At 36.3% G+C, this 23321-nt stretch overlaps 2 protein-coding genes across 4 annotated transcripts in view; both read right to left on the reverse strand.

Annotated features, from left to right (window-relative positions):
• LOC134741007 (homeobox protein aristaless-like) overlaps positions 1-23321 on the reverse strand; it is a 509271-nt gene that overhangs the window by 204232 nt on the left and 281718 nt on the right. The window lies entirely within an intron of this gene.
• LOC134740529 (leucine-rich repeat and calponin homology domain-containing protein) overlaps positions 1811-23321 on the reverse strand; it is a 74570-nt gene continuing 53059 nt past the window's right edge. The window contains exons 6-12 of one of the 3 annotated variants that reach the window (XM_063673039.1): positions 22535-22673; positions 21600-21674; positions 20629-21059; positions 19994-20190; positions 18126-18263; positions 17051-17128; positions 1811-8527 (exon numbers count right to left, since the gene is read on the reverse strand). In XM_063673039.1, the coding sequence (XP_063529109.1) occupies positions 8408-8527; positions 17051-17128; positions 18126-18263; positions 19994-20190; positions 20629-21059; positions 21600-21674; positions 22535-22673 (1178 nt within the window). In that variant the 3' untranslated portion in view covers positions 1811-8407. Of the gene's footprint in view, positions 8528-9226; positions 16357-17050; positions 17129-18125; positions 18264-19993; positions 20191-20628; positions 21060-21599; positions 21675-22534; positions 22674-23321 lie in introns of those variants that run through there. The other 2 variants (XM_063673037.1, XM_063673038.1) reach the window with 2 other exon arrangements.

Here is a 23321-nt window from a genome sequence, read left to right on the forward strand (position 1 = left end):
ACTAGGGCTGATAAACAAACTAATGAGTTTGAGTTTTAACCAAAGTAAAACTTACTTACCCTACGCAACGTGACAGCGACAGGTGCCTTTTTATATGTGCATGGCGCTTTAGTTAGATACATGTTACATCTAAAATAAATCTGTAGCATGCACTTAGTTCCATGGCTGAAGCGTAGATCCAACGGCAGCGGCACTAGCGTCATCTATTGATATTCCTACGTAATATAACACGTATAGCGTGTAGGTACAACTTTTTAGCCAATCCAGCTCTCAATTTCAATTCGGTCGTGTCGTGTGATTTTTTTTAAATGTTTTTACCTCAGTTCTCTGACGTTTCTCAACGGTTTTTTTTTGTTTTAAAGTATACTAGCGACCCGCCCCGGCTTCGCACGGGTGCAATGCTGATGTATTATACATATAAACCTTCCTCTTGAATCACTATCTATTTAAAAAAACCGCAAAATCAAAATCCGTTGCGTAGGTTTAAAGATCTAAGCATATACCTACATAGAGACGGACAGACGGAAGCGACTTCGTTTTATACTATGGAGTAGTTTTAAGCTTGAAGATCCGATTAGGTCCAATTAGATAGAATAATCCAGTTCTTACGATGGGATCTATGAGGAATCATGGAATTTTTGTAAGTTTATCAAAAAATCCAGCATTTACATTCAAAACATTGTGACGGAGTATAGAACGCAAGTTTTTCATGGCACTGTCGGCGACATATGTGGATATTTGAGCGAGTCGTATAGTAAAATCTTTCGTGTATTACAGTTAGATGATTGAAAGGAAGTTAACATGTGTGAGAGACATCGAATAGCTACTAACAGTGGTACAGAGGAGCCAGGGCGTGGCTCGAGCCCCGCCCGCCGCAATCACCGACATAATACTCTATGACCGTGCAACTTTTTAATAAATAACTTTTTCGGTAATTGTTTGTTTTGGATTCGGTTTGTGTACGTACACACGGTTTGGTTCTGTGGCGTTTCATCAGGTCCGGGTAGGAGTAGGTATTTGTAACAAAAAAAAAGTACCTACTTACATAAACAAGCCCAGAAAACATTCATACTCTCATATTACCGTAACAATTTACGCCTTGGTTACGTCTTTCGCCGTCTCTCTAATTTCTCATTCATATTGATACAATGGTTTTTAGGGTTCCGTACCCAAAGGGTAAAAACGGGACCCTATTGCTAAGAATCCACTGTCCGTCTGTCTGTCACCAGGCTGTAGGTATCTCATGAACCGTTATAGACAGTTGGAATTTTCACAGATGATGTATTTCTATTGCCGCTATAACAAATACTAAAAACCGGCAAAGTGCGAGTCGGACTCGCGCACGAAGGGTCCGGCTTCTATAGCCATCAAGCCTTTCAAACACAGTGCTTTCAAATAAGAATCACACTGCCCAATGGATGGTCTGTGTTAAATATGGTATGGGTCATCGTATTTTGTACTTATGTGTTGTAACACATCAAATTAAAATGGTTACACACAGGTTAAAATCAAATGTATGCAACTCGTATGTGAACAAACACAAACTAGAAATAATATTATTTACCTGTACACAGATATTTTCGTAAAGGAATCGTAGTATAAAAACAAAATACCCTGTAGGTCATAATCATAAAAAAAAACAAGTTAGTACATAAACTGTAATTTTATGATTTCTTGTATTCTATAAATAACGGATGTGTCCGTCTTACCTATGTGTTTTCATTAAAAACGGAATTAAGTAAAGAAGTCATTTGTACTCATACAAATTAAAGGTTCCCTGATGTTAATAAATGTTTAAAAAAAGACGATGTCGAAAATGTATATACCTTTATTTTATCTACATATAAACACGGTGTATTATTAGGATATTGCTACAGACTTAACCTAGGAGACCAGTGCGTTACAACTATCTTTATACAAAACCTTCAACTTTAGTCTTTGGCACAGCATCTTTGAACGGGCAAAGACTCATTTCTATTCGTAGCATTCAGTTCGGTAAACCTTACTACTTTTTACTTTTTTACCTATTCATTTATTTAGTGACAATCAAACATAAATTTGTACCATAATAAAATGTCGTAGCGTAGAATTTTAGACACAAGAGTTTATATCGTAGGTAGTCGGACTAGGGTACCCAATGTACCCATTGTTGGACACCGAAAATACCTACAAGTCTCGGACAGTCAGTAGTTTCGCATAATTGTCATTAATTCATCATCATTGGCATGGAATAAGGTTGTCCCAATAATTCGAGAGGTGCCAACAATAGGAAGCTACAATAAGCGATAGGAAATTGACTGCCTACCAAACGTTAAGACAAATCAGAACTGATTTACTTATTAAAATAAATATACAAGCGAGATCGTCAATTGTCACTAAATAAACGTTTCACTATAAAAAGACAAGGATTTTTTTTTAATTGTGACATACGTTAATTTGAACAACTTTAATAAGGAACTAAACACGTAGTTGCTTACTTTGGATTTTGAATCAAAAAATGATAGTATGATACTATACTGTAGCCAGCTTTATCAGTAGAAAAAGGAAAAATGTAGGCGCGAAGGATCAATCTCCCATACTACTCGTAATTTTGAATTTCGCGCCTTTTCACAGACAAAGTTGGCTTGCGAGAGTATAACCAGGGATACACTAGTGGACAAAAAATGTCCAACGACATGTGTCGCCAGCGACGTCGAGTGTATCCTTGGCTTGAACCTGACAGAGCCACCACTGTTTTAATGAGTACAAATTGAAAGGTATAATCTCTATGCCTATTTGCTACTGCTAATTTTAAGCTAGCAGGACCAAAATGAACGTACACAACAAAAGTATTACATAAGGTTAGGTAGTTTTTTTTTATTAATTTATATGCCTACATTAAACCTTGAGGGGCTCTGACTGGGTAGTATCACTCAATGATTAACAAATCTTATTTATTCTACTCCAAAGGCGGTACAATAATTACATACATCTCACATTTTGTGGTAACGCTTTATAAAATAATAGTACTTAATAATAAAAAAAGCATAACCGAATAAATAAAGAATTCCATAAAATTTTAATTGCATAAAATAAACAAACATAAATACGAATAAGCAGAATAATTTTCAATTGAAGTGAATCATATATTAACTAATTATAATTGAAATGTAATCGATTATACAATATTGTGACCTAAGTATAGAGAATTGACTACAATTATGACGAGAGCAAAAATTTATCTTAAAATACATGTAATCTTACCTAAATTGAGTATTACATTGTTTAGAAACGTTTTGATCGAGTCATTTCGGTGGTAAACGAAAGATATGTATAGAAATCGTAATTCAATATGCAATAGCATTTCAAGTTGACAAACTTCATACAATAGTCAAACATTTTTGCTAATAATGGATAGTTTCATTCAATAGAGAACCAGTCCATATTTAAAAAATACAATACCGGTAATTATGTCAACTTAAAAGATTGTAAAATTAGCGTACAAAACCTGACACTACAGTTCACTATACTAGCAAACATGATGTTTTTAAAACACTTATTTGACAATTTCACTACCAACAGTAACAATATAAGAACATTTTGAGACGCATATATCATGAAACTTTATCACGAGATAGTGATTTTCTAATTTGTCTAGAAGGAAAGAAAAGGTACTACCATGCAGAGGGACTTGCCCGAAGGTATAATTAAGATTATATAAGATAACCAAAAACTATCATTACACTTTGATTCTTATTGCCTAAGCAATGAGAACAATTTTTGAATGGGCTCCAGTTCCATCTTAGATAATTCTAACTATGGAAATCCTTACTCGCGTATAATTTAAGAACTTATTAAGTAACAAACGCCTCCATCACAATGTCTATCAACAAATGGTATTCGAAAATATCTACTGGATTTCTAGTACATTCTATGATTTCTATGACACTTGCACAGCCGAAATAATGGTTCAATTGTGACACTACAATGCCCATTGGTTCTTTCATTCATATTGTCAAGTTAATATTTACATTATTTTGAACTTAAATATTAGTTCTAAACCAAAATCCAGAGACAACAAGCGTTGATAGTTCTCTCTTTGACATGTCTAAATCTAAAGTGTAACTAAAATTTCGTCACTACTATTTGTGTCGTTTTCAGGAAAACGCCGACTAAAAGGCCGATACAAGCAAATTTCGTCGTTATGGTAAGCGACAAAGTGATACCATTTGCTTGAATTAAAACGTCACATTTTATAGGGTTGCAGGAATACGATGGTTGCGCTTTTAATGTCTATCGTTTCATGTGTTACTGTCGCACTACATACTTGTTACAACGTTACCGCAATAACAGGTGATAATAGAGCGACCATCAAATGCCCACCGCAGTTTGTGAAACGGTATTCGTAATAATTACCAAGATAGATTTCAGCAAATTATTTACAAAAGTATGTCAATAATCGAAATGAATTATACTACTCGCTATTTGCACAGGTTTATGACATTATATAATTTCATATTTACAAAACTAAGCATAAACTAATAACAGCTGTAAATAGTACTGACTACTGACAGATAAACAGAAGCATCGTTTTCGATGTGACATTTCATTTTCAACGTATAAAGCGATTCTTGAAACAACTCTAAGACCATCCAAAATTTGACTATAGTCTAACATACATAAGGCTGGTAGTGAGATCTATCTTCACAGGGACGAAGGCGTGATAACCCTTTACAGCCTACTTTCCATCCGTTTAAAAATACGGACACTTGCATAAATTCCAGGCATAAGTGTTATGAGCCAATATGAAACATTCTATATGTATAATTTTCTGCCAAAAGAGACCAATGGTATCTAAGTCTTTTTCTCTCTGTTCTAATTACTGCAAAATTTTTCTATGAAAGATGTTTGCACTTTGTTTGAAAGGACAATTTGTGGCAGTTAGATTTGCGACTAAGTAGGTTAAGTAGCTCTTTTTATTTTATGCAGAGTAGTCGTACTTGTTAAGAAGGTATACATATGACTAACACCTCAGTACAAGTCTTATATGTCAGTTTGGTCTCTACTTTCGATCCTATTTATTTATTATCTCTACTTCCAATACCTTAAAATGTATTTGGACACACAAAGCATGGAACATTTTGATAACGATTGCAAAAAACCTTTACAAGTTCCAACGTTCAGTTTTAGCGAAAATAAAACCTTAGCGAAGTCTGACACAAAGTTCAAATTCGAATTATGTCAGATGAAGTCAGAAAATCACTTTTTATGACATTCGTAACATAGTTCCCTTTTGCATGGACTCATCCCAGAGTTAAAACACAAACTAATTTTTAAACCTTAAGCAAATTAAATTCTGCAGTTTGGTACAATCTCTCCGGGCGGTTGCGTGGTAACCATATATTTTCATCCGGCGATAGCGTTAGATGAACGACCCAGTGACCAATGTGATTCCCTGATTCTTATTGCACCCTCTATCGTCGTTGGCAAATATATGATGAAATAGATACATGTATAGGAACTGTCAAAAACTTCATGTCAAAGGCCAGAGCCCGCCCGATGCGTGTGCGTAGACGTGCAGATGCGCGTGCGCTAAAATATTAAAGCCACGCACGCATTCGTCACGCAAGCGGTGTGCCGTCTCTCATAAGGAACAACGAGCACGTGGACGCATCCTATGTGCACAGGCCTTTCACCATACGACAGGTACCACAATTTCAAAATGTTCCAACTCCATGTGCGTCAGTATTGTTACTAAATCGGGTACAAACATCAATTCAACCATACCTAGGCACTTCAAATTCAATCTTCAATTTCGCTACGTGCCGCATAACATGTGTAAAGAGAGGCTCGAAAAATTCACTAGTAAATTCGTGATTTGTGCCAGGGTACAAGCACCTTAACTTGATTATTGTGCCGAGGTAAATGGTCCTTATTTAATTTCCGTTGCTGTATTTTTTATTGAATTTTATTTGTACAAATAGACACGAGGAAAATCGTAATTCTTTTCAAAATAAGTAGTCGGAAAGATAGCGTGATTGTAACTCTACGGTAAAAAAAGATATGTAATTCAAATCACATCAACTGTTATCGATTCGTTTCATTGTGATGATTGACGTAGAAGTTAGTACAAAACCAGGTACAAATGTAGTGCATAAATAGTTTTCCATCGTATTTTCTCGGAAACGTTCGTATTTGTCATGTTAATTTAATCAACCTCAGTACTTATATAATCTTTTAGTTCTAACACTTAGACACTGACACTGACACCTCTAAATAATTTTAGTTTTTTTGTTTGTTTTTTTTTTTTTATATATTATTATTATAGTTTATTTATGTTATTCGACATTAAGAGACTGTATTCATCTCTAAGTAATTGTAATACTTTAGTTTGAATTGACATTTGCAAATAGATGTATTTTATAATTGTTGATGTGTTTTTTTTTGCTTGTATGTAAATTTCATGTTGACGTGTAAAAGTGCCCTTGTGGCCTATTTGCTAAATAAAAAACTTATGTCCTGTGTCCGTGTGTGTGTCTTGTGTTGTGTATGTGTGTTATGTAGTTTTGGGCAGTTGTACTTATGTTGAACTTTGAAGTTTTGTACCGAGACTGACTGAAATAGCAAGACACGTTCGTACGTTTCCGTGAAAATACGAAAGAACATAATTATGCACTACATCTGTATTCTATAAACGGAATCATTAATTATTTAAGAACTATTTACCCCAACAGTACATAACAGCCTACTTGAAAAAAACATCTAGATAACAATCCTAGGTCTATCCTAGATTTTGTAACGTTGTTTTCTTCTATTATACAAATCATGATAGTCACGAGAAGAAAACTTTTAAACTTCAATTTTAGTAAATGAAATCGGACATCCTTGTAACGTAACGATCGAATCTCCTGAAAAAGGATGCCCGATGCTTTCCAAATAAGTTGTCAAAATTTGACTATCATACGTGAGTAAATCGTTATGTTACAATCGTCTTTAAATGTTGTGACAAAAGGCCCAGGCTCCAAAAGGCCTGCGGTCTGTAGTTTAGAAATCCCATTTTGGACCAATGGGCAACTTTGTATGGAGCCTGGTCCAAAAATCAACAGAAATGAGAGTTGAGGTCATTAGATAGGTATTTCTATGTACTTCATTTCGTTATATGGGCACCAAGCGGAATTCCGTTGCAGATATTGCATGGTATTTTAGTCAGAATGTCGTCACCCTTATTACCTAGGCAATAGAGTCCAAGGAAGTAAATTTATTGCTGCAGGGTAGATTCGCCGCGCTCGCCCGGCAGTGATCTCTATTGCCTAGGTAATAAGGGTGACGACATTTTGTCTAAAATACCAATATCTCAGTTCTGCAACGGAATTCCGCTTGGTGCCCATATAACGAAATGAAGTACATAGAAATACCTAACTCAACTCTGTTGATTTTTGGACCATTTTGACGCATAGTCCTTTGAAAAAAAAACTAATTTATACGTGTCCCTTATTTTACTCAATTTAACATATCTTTAGACGTCACATTGACATGTATTTATTTATTTAATTGAGCTACTAAGCACTACACAAGAAATTATAATGACCAACAACATCATTAATTTCTTTCTTGCATATACTCGTACATTCGGTATGTCTACACATTGCTGATTAATTCACTTGTGACCTGTAGAGTGAAAAAATAACATAATTATAAGAAATTTGAATAAAATGAAGACTGAGGTTATCGACGCGGTTAGAGTTCGTCTCTTTATTAATAGGAATCGGTAACATTTGCTTTTTCGTATAGTTTAATCGCGTCCATAATACGCCGCTAGGTTATTTTTGGTGAAAAATCGCTTTCATCACTTCATTGAAACGTTTAGACGGAGCTACATCACCTTATTAGTAGATACCGTCTCTTCGCGATGACTTCATAAGAAAATTGCTGGCACACAACACGCAAAGTGTAATACCCATCATTACGGTTAGAGTCCATCGTATCGATAAACTAAATTATATTCACGTCTTATCACTCACACAGTATACTAACCCGGTTAAAGCGAGAGCGTGATTACGAGCCGCTAAATGGGCGCCTGAGTCGTCGATTACGCGCCGTGCCGTCACAGAAATGGCGACAACCGTGTTGGCAACCTTACATGAGGACAGTCTTTTCAAAAGGGCTTATTTTTGTATGGTGTTCATAGAGAAATAAGCCCTTTTGAAAAGACTCTCCTCACATGTAGATACTCGAATATATTCACGTCTAAAACTGCGAGCCGCTAGGCGGGTGCCTCGGGTCGCTCGTAACGCGCCGTGCCGTCGAAGAAGTTCCGTGACGTATGGCAACCTTACTGTTACAACTCAACTATATACATGTCCTTATCACTCACACGGTGTGCCCCCGGTTAGAGCGAGAGCTGCGACTGCGGCGCGAGTGCGAGCCGCTAGGCGGGTGCCTGGGTCGCTCGTAACGCACCGTGCCGCCGCAGGAGTTCGGTGACGGTGATGGCGACTTGTACGGTGCCTTTGCCTTCGAGGACGTCTGCTGCGCAGCACATTAGTTTCTGAAATAAGTAATGGCGTGATGATATCCATTACTTTTAAAAGTCCGTCCAGTACAAGCGAATAATGTGCACGCGAGCAGACAACAAGTCATTCGCAAATGTTTCACGAAAAGCGAGCTAGTGACGCATGCGCCAGATGTAGACGCACCTGAAACATTTATTTATGAAGAATTTGTAAAGGAACTTTGTATTTATTTAAGAGGACATTAAACCCGCCAAATCCCAGCACAGTGCACACACCTAAGCGCTTATGGCAAAAAATATAATTTTTCATTAACACTTTCAGTGCCAAGCGCGCCATTTCCAATACAAAATGGACACACCTAGCGTGTTCTTGGCAGTTGTTGTTGTTTTAAGCAACATGCTATATTATTAAATGTTGTCTAAAAAAAGTCATGCAGCACATCTTGACTGAAGTTTTTTAAAGACGCCATAAATTTGCATACTGTCATGAAATCATATGTACATACAACTTGTCTAAGTCTAACCTTGTTTGCACTATACCATTGAAACATGATGATAAAAATAAATCCTTCAGCACGGATATATCGTTCTTGTCTGCGTGACAGCGTGATAAAACGGTATCCGTCACTTTCTATCCCGCGGTGTTAAAAAGTGACAGTTATTTTATCACGTGGATAAAACCATCTTTCGTTCTTCCCCTGGGTGTAGCTGTAGCGTTATAAATAAAACAGCATGGCCAATAAGTAATTTAATCTTTATTTATGAGAAAAACTTGTAAGTACAAAAAGAACGTGGCATAAACAATTTAATATAGCAATAATAGTTATAGCCCAAATACTTATAAAAACACGCATAAAGGTAGCAGTCCACAGGGCCGCAACGCACGCATCGGATACATCGCACGCAACAGAACTGATCAGTGGACGCACTTGTGGGACTTCCTATACAAAGAATATTCAAATCCGTTGCGTGCGATACGTCCGATGCGTGCGATGCGGCCCTGTGGATGTCTACCTTTAATGTAATAAAATACAAACACTTGTCCAAAGCTAAATCTATGTTTATTTAAATGCATACAAAAATCGAAAAACAGGAAAACACCAAATATATTATTACGTTAAGTAGAAAAAGTAATACTGGACGTGAGAAAAAATACGAAAATCATTTAACAAATTATCATTTCTAATGATCATAATTATTTATAATGGAATACAAAGACAAACTGGATTTAATCGTTTAATTATGTATGTAAGCTGCCTTTGAAGTAAAAGTCAAGTATTATACAATTTATACAAGTTGGAGCAAGACAGAGGTTAGTCGCTTAGTACAAAACTGTGACTTCATGTCAAGCCGATTTCGCACGCACACATACTTCGAGATCGAGTTTGAGCCACTCACCACTCGCCCTCGAGTTGTGAATGTGTGCGTGGCGCGCGTTAACTCGACGAAATCTACGTGTTATGAAATCACAGTTTTGTCTTTTGCGTCCGTAGCTCTGCTTATCTTTTAACTCTGTAGTTGGAGTTAAAATATTATCTTAAATCAATATATTTGTTCGTATTCTGACTAAGCCGGCAAACCAATAACTAATATTGCACAGAATGATTTCAAAGATTTGCTTTACATATTTTTTTGTATGACAAATTCAAATATTAAATCCAGTTCAATATAAACTACACAAATAAGTACCCAAGCACCACAAGCTAATAAATATATGCTATGCAAGCTATAAATTATATATTAATATACCTAACTTACATCCTTAATATACCATTGTACTTGATGTTAAAGCTCAAAATAAGTTCAAAAAGCACAAACAACAAAAGCTACCACACATAGATAGTTGACCAGAAATAAGATACGATAGAAATACATTACATATGTATATTAAATTAGTAAAGAAGTTGGAAATGGCATGGATAAGTGCAAAAATCCAGTCTTTTATATAATTATCTTTGGAATGCATTTAAATTGAATATTTTAGGTCATGTTACATAAAAAGCTAAGTAGGAACGCTAAGCTAAGTGGTACATAAGAATCCAATGAAAACTGATAGTAGGTTTTTTAAAGAAGAAAAACATATATCTTTTCAAGATTATCTTTGGTGGGGTTAAACATATATTTAAGCACGTTTATGTTAGTTAAGTAGCCACGAAAATTATAACAAATTCATTTTGAAATCTGGTTTTTAAGATACTCAATTTTGCGATACAGCGGGGAAATGCCGCCAGCATCCTTGGTACAATGCCTCAAGGGCCTATTTTAGATTTAAGCTAGTTATTAATTTCGTTTACGTAGTACCACTGTATATATCTTGTATCCTTACATTAAATTAGATACTCAATGGTATTTTTTATGTAACATGATAAAGTATATTAGTCTTAGTATCTTTAAAACCGTACAAAGTGCAACTTATTAATCTCATTAAAACAACTCCATAATGACGATAAAAATATATATAAAAATCTATACTGTTTGTTGGCATCCGTTCATCGGTTGGCTAAGTTTAGGAATATTAGTTAAATTTATATAATCCAAAATTGTTATAAAATGTCTTTTATTTTACTTATAATTATCCAATTATTGCAATGGAAAGCCTCAGGTTACAGTACAAATGTCTACGCGCTAATATTAAGATAAGAGAATAGTGCACGGCCGCTTCTTCATACAAAGGTAGTCGAGTCCCCATTGTCCACGCTGGATATTGGCCATATGGAAAATAGCTTTTAACAATTTGATATATTAATATCAAAATATCTGAGCTATGGCCTTCATTTGACTTTTTTAGATTTTTAAATTATTATAAGAGTTGGGAGCGACTTATAATAACTAAAAAATCGACTACGATTGTATGAAAAGGCGATTTCGAGCGGCCTGCCACTTTCGTCGTAAGGCAATTTTTGGTTAGGCGCCACTCATTTATTACGTCAGACGATTTAGAGAGGGAGGGGGGGGGGGGGGGGGGTAAAAAACTGGCAAAAATTGTCTTACGTAATAAATGAATGGCGCCTTTTATAGACACAGCTTTCTTTAAGCTCACGCAAAATAAACAAATTGGCAATAGACCAAGTTGTACTGAACCTTCTAACTAGGCGTATAAAGCTATTTTTGCAGATATTCATAAACTGCTCATACATTAATTATTTAAGTAGCTTTTTTTAAGCAAAATTTTTATACAACTAATTTTATTGAACTTTTTTGTATAAAAATTTTGCCGCTGTGTCTATAACCCAAAACATCCTATAAATATTATAGCACTAATTTTACTTCCTTGCATTGTTAATACAATAACGATATGAAGTTTCGATTAAGGCATACAATTCTTATTATATAAGAAATATTAAGATTCAATAAACACCTAAGCTATCTTATATCTTATTCCTTCAACGATTTACTTTATTATTCATTTTGCACCACATTTACCATCAAAATGAGGTTTTTATCATTGTACTTTTAGGATTATTTTTAGCATATATTTTGGTGGAAGATTACGCCATGTTTGTCAGCGTTGTAGACCCTGGCGATTTATTATAAAATACACTATTTGAAATGAACATAATTTGCTAATATGTATTTTTTTTAATTAAACCTTCTCTAGACAATAACGACACACAGAACGGATTATTGCATTAAAGAAAGTTCATCTCACACAATTTCTATTAATAATTCTATCTAATGGAAGTTAGATTAGGTTCATGAGAAGATTAAGACAAAAACTTATTTCGAGTGGAAATAAAAGGTACAATCGGGGATATTCCCGGTGAACCAGTTCAGATTTTTTTTTACCTTTATCCTTACGAGCGAGCTAAACTCCGCCTCCCATAAAGATAACCTGAATGTTAATAATGAATATGTTAAAAACTGGTAATGAGACAAACAAAGGTAGTAAGGACAGTTTATTAGTTGTTGTTTAGGCTAAGCTTCGCCTCCCCATAAAGATAACCAATTAGGATGCATTTTGGACTTCTTATTTTAGTTTGCAAATGCCGGCCGTCACAAAGACAATGAACAGCAATAAACTTTACCTACCTTTTTTTTAACACCTACATTTTTAAGCGCCATGCTATTGGTCATCACTTTTATGATATTATCTGACCGTATGGAAGACGTTTAAACGATGTTTGCCCTTAACGTGGTTCACTGGTAATGTCCCCGATTGTATGCTTGAAGCTTGTAACATTGATTATGACTTAACCAGGGTCTGAGATTCTATCCTAAGTGTTAAGTAATTACAGTGGTGTGGCGTTATATTAATTTACTGGCGAGTCCACATTAAACAAACGAATGGTTAATGACAGCAACGTAGCAGCTATGTGTTAGAACGAGATAGCAAGCGTTCGTTTGTTCGATCTGTACGCGCCATTATAGTGCAAATCGTACTTATGTTGTAACAATCTGACTACGCCTAAATTGCATTATTATTAAACCTAGTACTCACGATCCTGCTTGCAATCCTGCAACAGCTGCTAGAGTAAGAAAGGGATATAAAGGTAATACCATCTCACTTCAACAGATACCTACAGACAGGACCGGAAGTAGGTGTATGAAAAAAAAAACTAAATCTATTAATAAACTCTGCCAATAAACTAAGCAATTAAGCTCTGTCAATAAACAAACAAGTGAGATCCGTGGAACAAAGACAAAATCAGACACAACAAACTCAGATACGCTGAAATAATGACGAAGAGGTATAATGGCAACGAAAATGTAAAGTCAATGTTGACTTTTGGACTAGTCAATTATATTCATTCAAACTTAAATAAGGACGCTAATTACGAATAATTTCATACATTAACCTGCATGATTCTATCTCTATCGCACGCGCATAAATTATGTTGCAGTCCCGGTCGCACAGTGGCATTGACTACCAGGAACATGCGCGGGACAGCTATATATTTACGCGCGTACGATAGAGATAAGATTAGGCGGGTCAATGTATGAAATTATTCGTGGTTAGCGTCCCTACTTTAACGTTTTATATCTGCAACGCACATCGCCGTATTTGTCCAAATATTGGTGTTGCATCCCTTACTAATATGGCATACGAAAGTGACGTAGCCATACTACGGGAAAACCAGCGATGAAGTGAATTGCTAACATTAGATAGAGGATTCTAACATTTTATTACCAAAGAGAATGAAAGGTCGAATAGGGGTTATTAATGCAATATTCTGCCGCCAGAGTGCAACACTAGCACATATTGTAAATCATAGATTAACTTATACATAGAATACCATGATTACAATGCCTTATAAGTTTTCATTGTGACTATGAATATTGATGCATCAAGGCGGTTTGTTTACAGAGTCTACCGCAAAACGCGAAAATCGAAATTTCGTAAATTTCGCTATTTGCCTCTCTATCGCTCGAATATGCATGAGTGATAGAGAGGCAGATAACTTAATTTCGATTTTCGTGTGTCGCGGTAGGCCCTTAGTTTGTGCTAGTAGCGCCCTCTACGCAAAGTTTTGCGTAATATTCCCTATTCTATTAGTCGAAGAAATTTTAAATCTTACGCTAAATATTCTTCGTAGTGTTAGCTTACTAACTTAGAAATTTAATACGTTTCTTGATATACAATACACATATTAGCAAAACATAGTTTTATATAATAAGTATACATTAACTTAAATCGTTACCAGAACACCTTAAAAAATATCCCATTACATTCGAGATTTAAAAAAAACACACCAATAAAAAAAACAACCAATCAAAATTAAACCTAATCAGTGCAAAGATAATAAATGCCTTTTCAGCGGAATGAATACATAAAATTGGAATTTTTAATACAAAAAAATACATCAAAAGTTGTTCCCCCCTGTAGGTGTAGAAATTCCTTAATACAGTGAAAATTCCTTCAGCCTCTTTCAAATCCAGCCTCATTCAATGGAAATCAAATCACAGTGTCAGATAAGGCATTTTTAATATACCTAGGCATGTACTGATGCCTAAATCGATTGCTAACCTATAACAATACATTCAGCAGGTTCATAACCTACTTGTCAATCACTGGACCACTTCTAACATTTCAAAGATATCAGATATGAGTCTCAGAAGTACATTGAAATTCATTTGAAATACACAAAAAGCCGAGAAAATCTTTATGCCATGTTTTAAATGTTTGGTGCAACACCCGCACCATATTACAATACAATATTAAAGTATAAATTTCGTTTAAAGATTTAAATATAATTACAGCTGCTATCCGCTCCAAGTTACAGTTTAAAGTTAAAACAAACACCTAATACACTTCAAAATATTGCTTTCATTGCAATATATCTTTGAAACGGTACTATCTAACTAGTAATATTGCCAAGCCTAAAAGCCATACATTTGCCTAACGATTAACAATCTATTTTGCCCCATATACAATCACAAATCTTAATACTTTCCATCATCTAACATTTATTAACATCTACCTAAAGTAAGGACGCTATAAGTACGAAAATTTCGTAAATCGACCCGCCATTTCCTATCGCTATCGCACGCGCATAATACCATAATAGGGATGATGACACATGTTTAATTTTATAACAAAATCTAGTAAAATAGATCGCAAATGAGTAATTTATCACAATAATGTGGATATAAAAATAATATATGAAAATGATAATAAAAAAAATACTGGATCTAAAACTTTCAAAATTTAAACTTCCTAAAAGGAATAAAGTAAAGATAACATTCGATTTCTTGCATTTTATCCAAAAAAAAGGTAGCAACTATATGCATAAACGCAATATTTCACCGACAAAATCGCAATTTTACTTAATTTCCATACATTCAAGATGAGCTCTCAGTGACCTTGACGTCACGTTCACTTATTGTTGTTAGGAGCGATTGGGGGGTGAAGTACGACTGTCGGACTTTGACTATCATTTCTGACTTTTGTATTGCTTTAAAGCAATGGGTCCCATATATCGTTGGTCAAGCAAATCTTGTCAGTAAATAAGAACAAAAAAAAACTACACTCATCCCCTTCTTCTGGGCGCCGGCACCAGTGCAAGACAAAGACAGTATGACTCTCTGTCTACGCCCGAAAAGAGACAGTCCCTTGACAAACTATATGTATAATTACGTGCGATAGAGATAAAAAATGGCGGGTCAATGTACAAAGTTTTTCGTGTTTAGCGTCCTTACTTTACCACCAGTACATACCCAGATTAAAATTTTACTGCATCAAATTATAAAGGATAGAAAAATAGCAAGATGGCGGACACGAAAAACGCGCCAAGGCATAGACAAGTGAAAAACAGCCTCTCCTTCTTCATAGCTTCAGTCTCTATGGTCAGATCCCTGTTCAAATTGTTCTGTATATCTAAATTCATTTTACCCCTGTCGTATCTCTCTACATCCTCCGGACTTAATTCTATCGGGAAATCTACTTCATCCGTGTCGTATATGTCGAAGTTATCCGATTTCAGAAGACCGTCTCCTTTGAAGAATGGCGTGACGAATTGAACTCTATTCTTGTGGTAGTAAGGTCCTCTGTTCCTTACGCCATCGTAGACTGGTGAATAGTGTGCGTCTGTGTTGTTGTTCTCATAGTTTTGATATTCGTCAGCTTCGTCGATGGTGTAGTTTTGGCTCTGATATTCAGTAAACGTGTTGAAACTGCTCACTACTCTGTCTTCAGCGTACCTGCCCACGGTTCTTTGATAATAGTTCACTTCAATGGAGTTCGCGACATCGCTTCGGTAATACTCGTATTCCTCCTGCGATTGGTCGTAATGGTAGTGTTCTGATTGGTTATCCTTTCGCGGCGTGGCGTGTGAGAGGAGGGCGCATACAGTACGAGCGAGAGGTACGATGGTGCCGTCCCGCTCTCGCTCCGGGCCCAGAATGTCTTCGGGCGAGCAGATGTTTTCCTGCAACACACGCCACCCGTCTCTTAGTTATGCAATGTTTGTTTGTTTGTTATCTTGCTCGCGAAAGGATAAACAACCCTGTAACACTCGAATACACGGCCGGTGGGTTAATGTTAAAACCGCGAAGCGTCACACGATAAAAACTATGTTTTCTAATTTTTTTATATATAATGAAATTGAAAATGTCAACCAATAAAATTAACTACCATCAATGATGGAGCGCCAAAGTCAAACGCTAAAAGGACTAAATTAACGTTCTAAATAATTTTTAGGCCCCAACAACACATACAAATTATATGGGCGTAACTCTAACAACATCTAGAGCAGCGGTTCCTAACAGCGGCAATTTACAGGGTTGATAAGCTGACAACAAAGATAACAAAGACCTATCTACCTATAAGAGATAATATTAATGATTATGGAGGAGGGGTAAAATCAAGTTCCCTAGTGGGGTGACAGTACTGAAAAGGTTAGGAACCACTGATCTAGAGAAACTGCTGTTTTCATGATACTATTTTCACAATATTAATAACTAAAATAGCTAAAGCAAATACATTTATGGCGAACTATCCGAATGGCTCATTTTGGTTTAGTGTTGGAGTTTAGAAAGTCAGGCCGCGCAGCCTTATATGTGGCCAATAGGAAAGTTTACCATGTACGTATGTAAGTGTATGTAAATTCATTCAATACTCACTTCTTCTACCCCAATCCTCCGGCAGGCTTCCAAGAAGTTGTCGACATTCCGCCTGCATCTCGCCATTGTTAATTTGGGCTGAGAAAGAAAAAAAAGGTCGTTTAGTAAATTATTTCTGTTTACAAAGTGTATAGTTAAATTACTATGTTAACATTTACTTTTCGAGGAGACGCTACGTATATAGAAGATACGGAGCCCGAAAGCACGTGGTTGGTGAGGCTATAAGTTTATCGTTTAACTGAGGCGGTCAGTAAGAAGTTTTAGCTATGGACTGGTCGAACCACTGCCAACGGCCTGAGATAAGTGGTAGACCTAGAGAGCCTTGCCCAAAAAGCCCGAACAAAATCGCTACAGACACGGCATTAACCATCGCCACTTTCTGATCCACAATATGAATCGATATAATGCCAATTTTATTTATTTCGTGGTGAGCGTTCCGACTGAACGTCTATAGATGTTCACCAAGGAGGAGTTTTGGCCGAAGGGTGTCAAGTTCCGGTGGTTTCTTGGTCGGCTCCCTGACTGCGGGGTTGCGTTGCATCGCAGCTACAACGTGTTTTGTAGTTTTTAGTTTTAAGATATAATTTTTATAATATGTATATAAGTTTTAAGGTACGAGCCAGTAAAGATTTTTCAATTTCTAAGAAAAAGTGAACAAGGCTGGAATCGAACCAGCGTCATCTGCTATCAAGAAATAAGACCATAAGAAATGCATATAAATACTTGGAAAAATTCGACCTATGCCGCTGTCGCTGCCGCGATAGCAGAGGACGCAGGTTGGGCACTGTAGGCCTTGGTCACCTTTTCTTAGTATATGACATTGATTTCAGTTTACAATTTATATAGTAGTGATTTTACTTGAAATAAAATAAATTAAAATATTTTCTAAAATTAATTTAATTTGTTCTAATACTATTTTCTAAAAATAATTTAATTTGTTCTAATACAAAAGTATCAGAACATATTAAATTATTTTAAAAAAATAATTTAATTTATTTTATTACAAAACACTATTATAAAATAGTATTTTTCAATTAATTAAACTTCATTATGAAATGTATAAAACAAGAATGACCTGTGCAGGAGAGGGCACGTGTACGGAGGCCACGGAGCGCGGCCGCACGTGGTTGGCGAGGTGGCACAGGACCACGCCGTCGGCCAACACCGGCGCTAGCTGCTCCGGTAAGCTCATCTTTAACCGGCTTTCGATTATCTGTAACAATTAACATAGGTACAATCAATACAGTAAGCAACAAAACATTTATACGTCTACAACCGGTTACATTAAAACAGTGCTAAAGGCAAACAAATCCAAAGGACAGAATAAGCTCCCGTAAATAAGATTCTCACGAATAGATCAGATCTCAGAATCTTCTGAATCCGAAAATCGTGCATCTCAATCTTGATCGTTTTTGCACATGCTTTCAAAGGCTTACCCCGATGCCACCTGGTTATCTGCTAGGGAATGCAAAACCGGTTTTTATTTGTATGAAAATTCGGTGAATATTCGGCTATTAACCGATTTTTCCATATATTTAAAATTCGGTTTTGCATTCCTTATTATCTGCGCACGACATTGTAGTTAGAATTTACGTAATTTACACATTATTTTAGGCAGTCTGTGATGTTTTGACTAGATGAGATGTTTTAATTGAAATAATCGTGCGATGTTTCTCTTGGCTAATGCAGATACTATTTAGTCATTCAAAAAGCATCTGCGCATGTAGTGCACAGAGTTCTTCATTGACTGTAACCGCACAGCTGTAAAGATTGACTTGTAGCTAGACTTTAGTACTTTGTTGATCTCATTGATGTAACTGTCAAAGCAATCAACGGATCAACTAACCTTTGGACGGCAGCTAACAATACTTGATTTATAAACTGAACACCAATCATGTAGTAGACGCTACACAGACAATTGATTCAAATGATACTTTTGTGTTGCGAATGTTATGATCAATCAATGCAAATAGGATGGGCCATTGTTCCAGGTGTCAACATTTAACACATAAAAAGGTTAAATTAAAAATAATTTAAAATAATGCATGCAAGTTACTTGAAAGAAATAAATTAAGTGATGGTGATGGTGTATTCTGTGCAAATAAATTCTTTGAATCTTTTGAATCTTTAAAATAAAAAACAATGGTGGAATGATGGCCCATGACTAGAACATGTCGATACCGTCCTCAAGCAGTTAGGTTTAGTGACTTATCACTAAACTAAATATCTGTTCGAAGTTAGCCAGTTCAGAATATGAGCCAGATAAGATCCTATTGATCACGGCTGTAGATCAGACTTTAAATATGAAATTTAGTTAAGTACTCAACGCAAAATAGACACCGACCTCACCGTTCTGAACTGTGCTAGCAAATCTGACTTCTTCTGTTTATCGAACTTTCTCTTTATGATAAAGCTGAGCTTGCCGTCTTTACTTCACGGAACCTTGCCTGCAAGCTTCGCCACAGCGCCTTTGATGTATAACACTGTCGTTGTAAGTAGTTTCACATACAAATATCAATATTCCCATACCACCATCAGCCTGGTCAATGACTTTACTCTCGATGATATGAGTGAGCGAGGTCTTACTAACTACACCAGTAAAAACAGGCTTGAGATAAAAACATGGTGACTTATAAAAAGCAATCTCACCGTCCTCAACTGCACTAGCAGATCAGACTCCTCCTTTTGCCTATCGAATTCCCTCTTCGTGGTAAAGCTCAGCTTGTCATCTTTACTCAACGGAATTTTTCCTGCAGATTCCAGCGAAGCGCCTTTGAGGTATAACACTGTCGTTGTAAGTAGTTTCACATAAGAATATCAACATTCCCATACTATCAACACTATCAACTACTCTCGGGGATATGAGCGAGCGCGGTCCTACTAACTGCGCCAGTAGATTAGACTTGAGACAAAAAAAGGGTCACTTATAAAAATTAAACTCACCGTCCTCAACTGCGCTAGCAGATCCGATTCCTCCTTCTGCTTATCGAACTCTCTCTTCATGGTAAAACTGAGTTTGTCGTCCTTACTCCACGGGACCTTGCCGGCGGGCTTGGGCGCGGCGCCTTTGAGGTATGACACCGTCGTTGTAAGTAGCTTTGGGTCCCCGTTGGTTTGTCGGGGGATGTTTGATTTTGTGCCTGAAATTAACGGTGTCATAGTCGATTATTGTAATTTCTAGACCCATGTCACACTTTATTTACTTCCTAACTCGCCGAATGGCTATTCGAGACAGGCATGAGATGTCCCATCCATGACATGAATCTGATATTAATTTCAGACCTAAGTCTGATATCCTTGAAATAAAATAAACAACTGGTAGGTAATAAACGACTAAAATAAGAAGAAAAATAAGTCCCTAATAGGGATTATACCTGCACTGCTACATGACTTTGTATACATAAAGGAAAGAGACAACTAGGAAGTTGAAAATGTGAGGTAAGATAGAAGATACTATTGTTCTCATATTTGCGTCAAGATTGGCCATATTCCAAGATGGTTGAAGCTACAAGTATTTGGGTTCATATCATCATCACACACATAATAAATAACAGAAGCCGTAGAGTTAAAATACCTACCTATGCTATTATAACCTAAAGTATTCGTCGGAGACTTAGTAGGCGATGTAGGTTTTGTATACGTATCGTGTCCGTTCGTTCTCCCATACTCCACGTTCCCGTTCACCGCAGAATATATCTTATTTACATTCCTCGAAGGCACAACTTTCTGTACTGGCCGCTTATTCTCTTCTTTCTCCGAGTTTCCATTTTGATTTTGGAATCTTCTAGGTGTTGAGTGTAGGAGGGGTGAGTTTGGCACTTGGGAGGAATTTGGTGATATGCTAGTGGAACGATATATGGGGGATACATTACTGTGGCCGTTGACGGGAGAGTGGGGGTTGTGGACGGGACTTTGGTGGGGGGAGGAGTCGAGGTCGGGCGATGATTGGTCGGTGCGTGGGCGGTAGATGTCTTGCTGGCGTTGTTGTCTTAAAGCTTCTTTGTATTGCCTGGAATTAGTAAAATGTTTAATTAATACAACATTTTAGAAGTTATGCCAAGTTTTAATGAAACTCAGACGTTCTTAAGTTAATTTAGCTTCTAAGTCGTGTCAGAAGGTTTTCCTGTATTATCATATTACATATTATCATATTGCATGCATATAAATATAAACCCTTTTCAGTCTGTGGTTTTGTTAGTAATGATGTTAGAGTGCAACATGTCAATCATCTGAGTGTCAATAAAACTCCCATATAAATTAAGAAAACGTTCATCTTTAAATGAAAATGGATTTATGGGTAAAATATTAGCCAATAATATATTAATCACTTTTGCGTGGATTTAAAGAATATTTTTCAAGACTACCCGAAGTATTTTCATATTATAAGATTATAACATAATCTTGTACATTTATTGTTTTATCAACGAGAAAACATAACGCAGAAATAATATATAATCGGCCAGTATTAAGGTTGTCTATAAGATGAACATTTTCTTTAAACACCAAGTGTGCATCTAAGTGCGTGAATGTGTGCAAATGATTAATGTACCTGTAGGTTTGCTGATGGGCTAATTTACTCTTATCGTCGCCATTGGAAATGTTCCCTTCGGGTGATATACGGAGGCTGAAAGGGACAACACCGGGGTTAATAATAAAAACAAATTAAAAAGGAGCGCGAGTGAGACAGAGGATGTGAAGGTGGTGATAGCTAGGTTTGAAGTTTACCTCTGGTTCGGCCAACGAGAAATAAAAAATATACAAATTAAAAACTATACGCTAAGTTAATATAAGCACTACGTAAGCTAAACAACTGATAAACATTTAATAAAATAAAGTTAGTACAACTTCTGTAATTAAAAGATACATTAGAACTACAGTTAATAACAGACATGACCACAGTAATTGAGAAATATCTTGGTCGCGGCACTCAATAATGTGATTACACCAACATTATCCCGCCAATCGGGATCAATTTTTGTCATTTTATGATCTTCTAGGCATAATAACAGATATTTAATATTAATCAAGAGAAATTTAAAATGAAGGATTTTTTTAAATTCACTCGGTAATAAATGCCTTCTTCTGTTTTTATATTAAATACGATTATGTTGTTTTTCACAAAAACATACACGATAAATATAATGTACTTATATAAATATACAATTCTAAATAAGAGAAGATGTTCTCAAATCAAATTAACGGTATATGAAAAGAATTATTACTTTATACCCAGTTAACAGTTAGTTCTAATGATAAAACCTGCACTATAAGAATAACTTGTTTTGAAGACTGATCAATATAGATACTAACACCCAAACAAAATTCGTAAGTAACTCCAGTATGTATGTACTGGAGTCAAAAATAATGTTATCTTCATGCATGGAATAATCAAAGCTGCCATAACAATTTATCCACCTACAGCAAAACTACCCAGAACTTAGAGCAACATCAACTAGCTTCGAAGGTTTAATCCAAGACACTTACCCGGTGAGAAGCGGAGTCAATTGTGGTAAAGGGGATTCGCTGGACAGTGACTGTGCCCGCGATAACGCCGCGCCGGGAGACAGGGTGGATGGGGTGCTGGGCGTAGAACGACCGGACCCTCCGCCAGCTTCGCCTCCGCCTGACGAAGGAATGGCCAAAGTGAGTGTGAAAACTTGCCGCACGGAGATTTTATGGTTTATTTTTAAATTACAACATTATGGGTCGGTTGCACCAAACTGTCAGCCACTGTTAAAGCGTTCGCTAAATATTATTGTATGGGAATTTTCATAGTACTCCGTTGAGTGATGTTGATCAGTCTGTTCAGTGTGGGTGGTGCAACTGGCCCTTAATATCATACTCGAACGGACAGTAATAGGTAATAGTAAAAGTGAGATGGATACGTTTTTCCATCTCATTAGGTTCATTGAACTTAAATAAGATAATAGCGCTTACCATCATTAGATCTTAGACCACCAATCTACGCTACAATGTTAAACCCACAATCCAGAACATAATACGACTAATACCTCACCTACCTACCCAACTATACCGTTCCTGAAGTAATGGTTGTCCGACTGTTAAGGTAGGTGTGTTTAGCGGTTAAGCGACTGTCTTAACCTTTCAACCGCCATAGGATTTTTCATCGAGCGTGCTCGTGTCGCCGGCGGTACGAAGTTACACGAAGTTTTGTCTTATTTATCAGACCGCGGCGAAATGAGCCCGATTTTGGTGCGATTTTGTATGTCTTATATATCAGTCTACTGCAGTTAAAAGGTAAACTAAATAA

This window comes from Cydia strobilella, chromosome 4 (genome assembly GCF_947568885.1).
Source record: "Cydia strobilella chromosome 4, ilCydStro3.1, whole genome shotgun sequence".
Classification (NCBI taxonomy): Eukaryota; Metazoa; Arthropoda; class Insecta; order Lepidoptera; family Tortricidae; genus Cydia; species Cydia strobilella.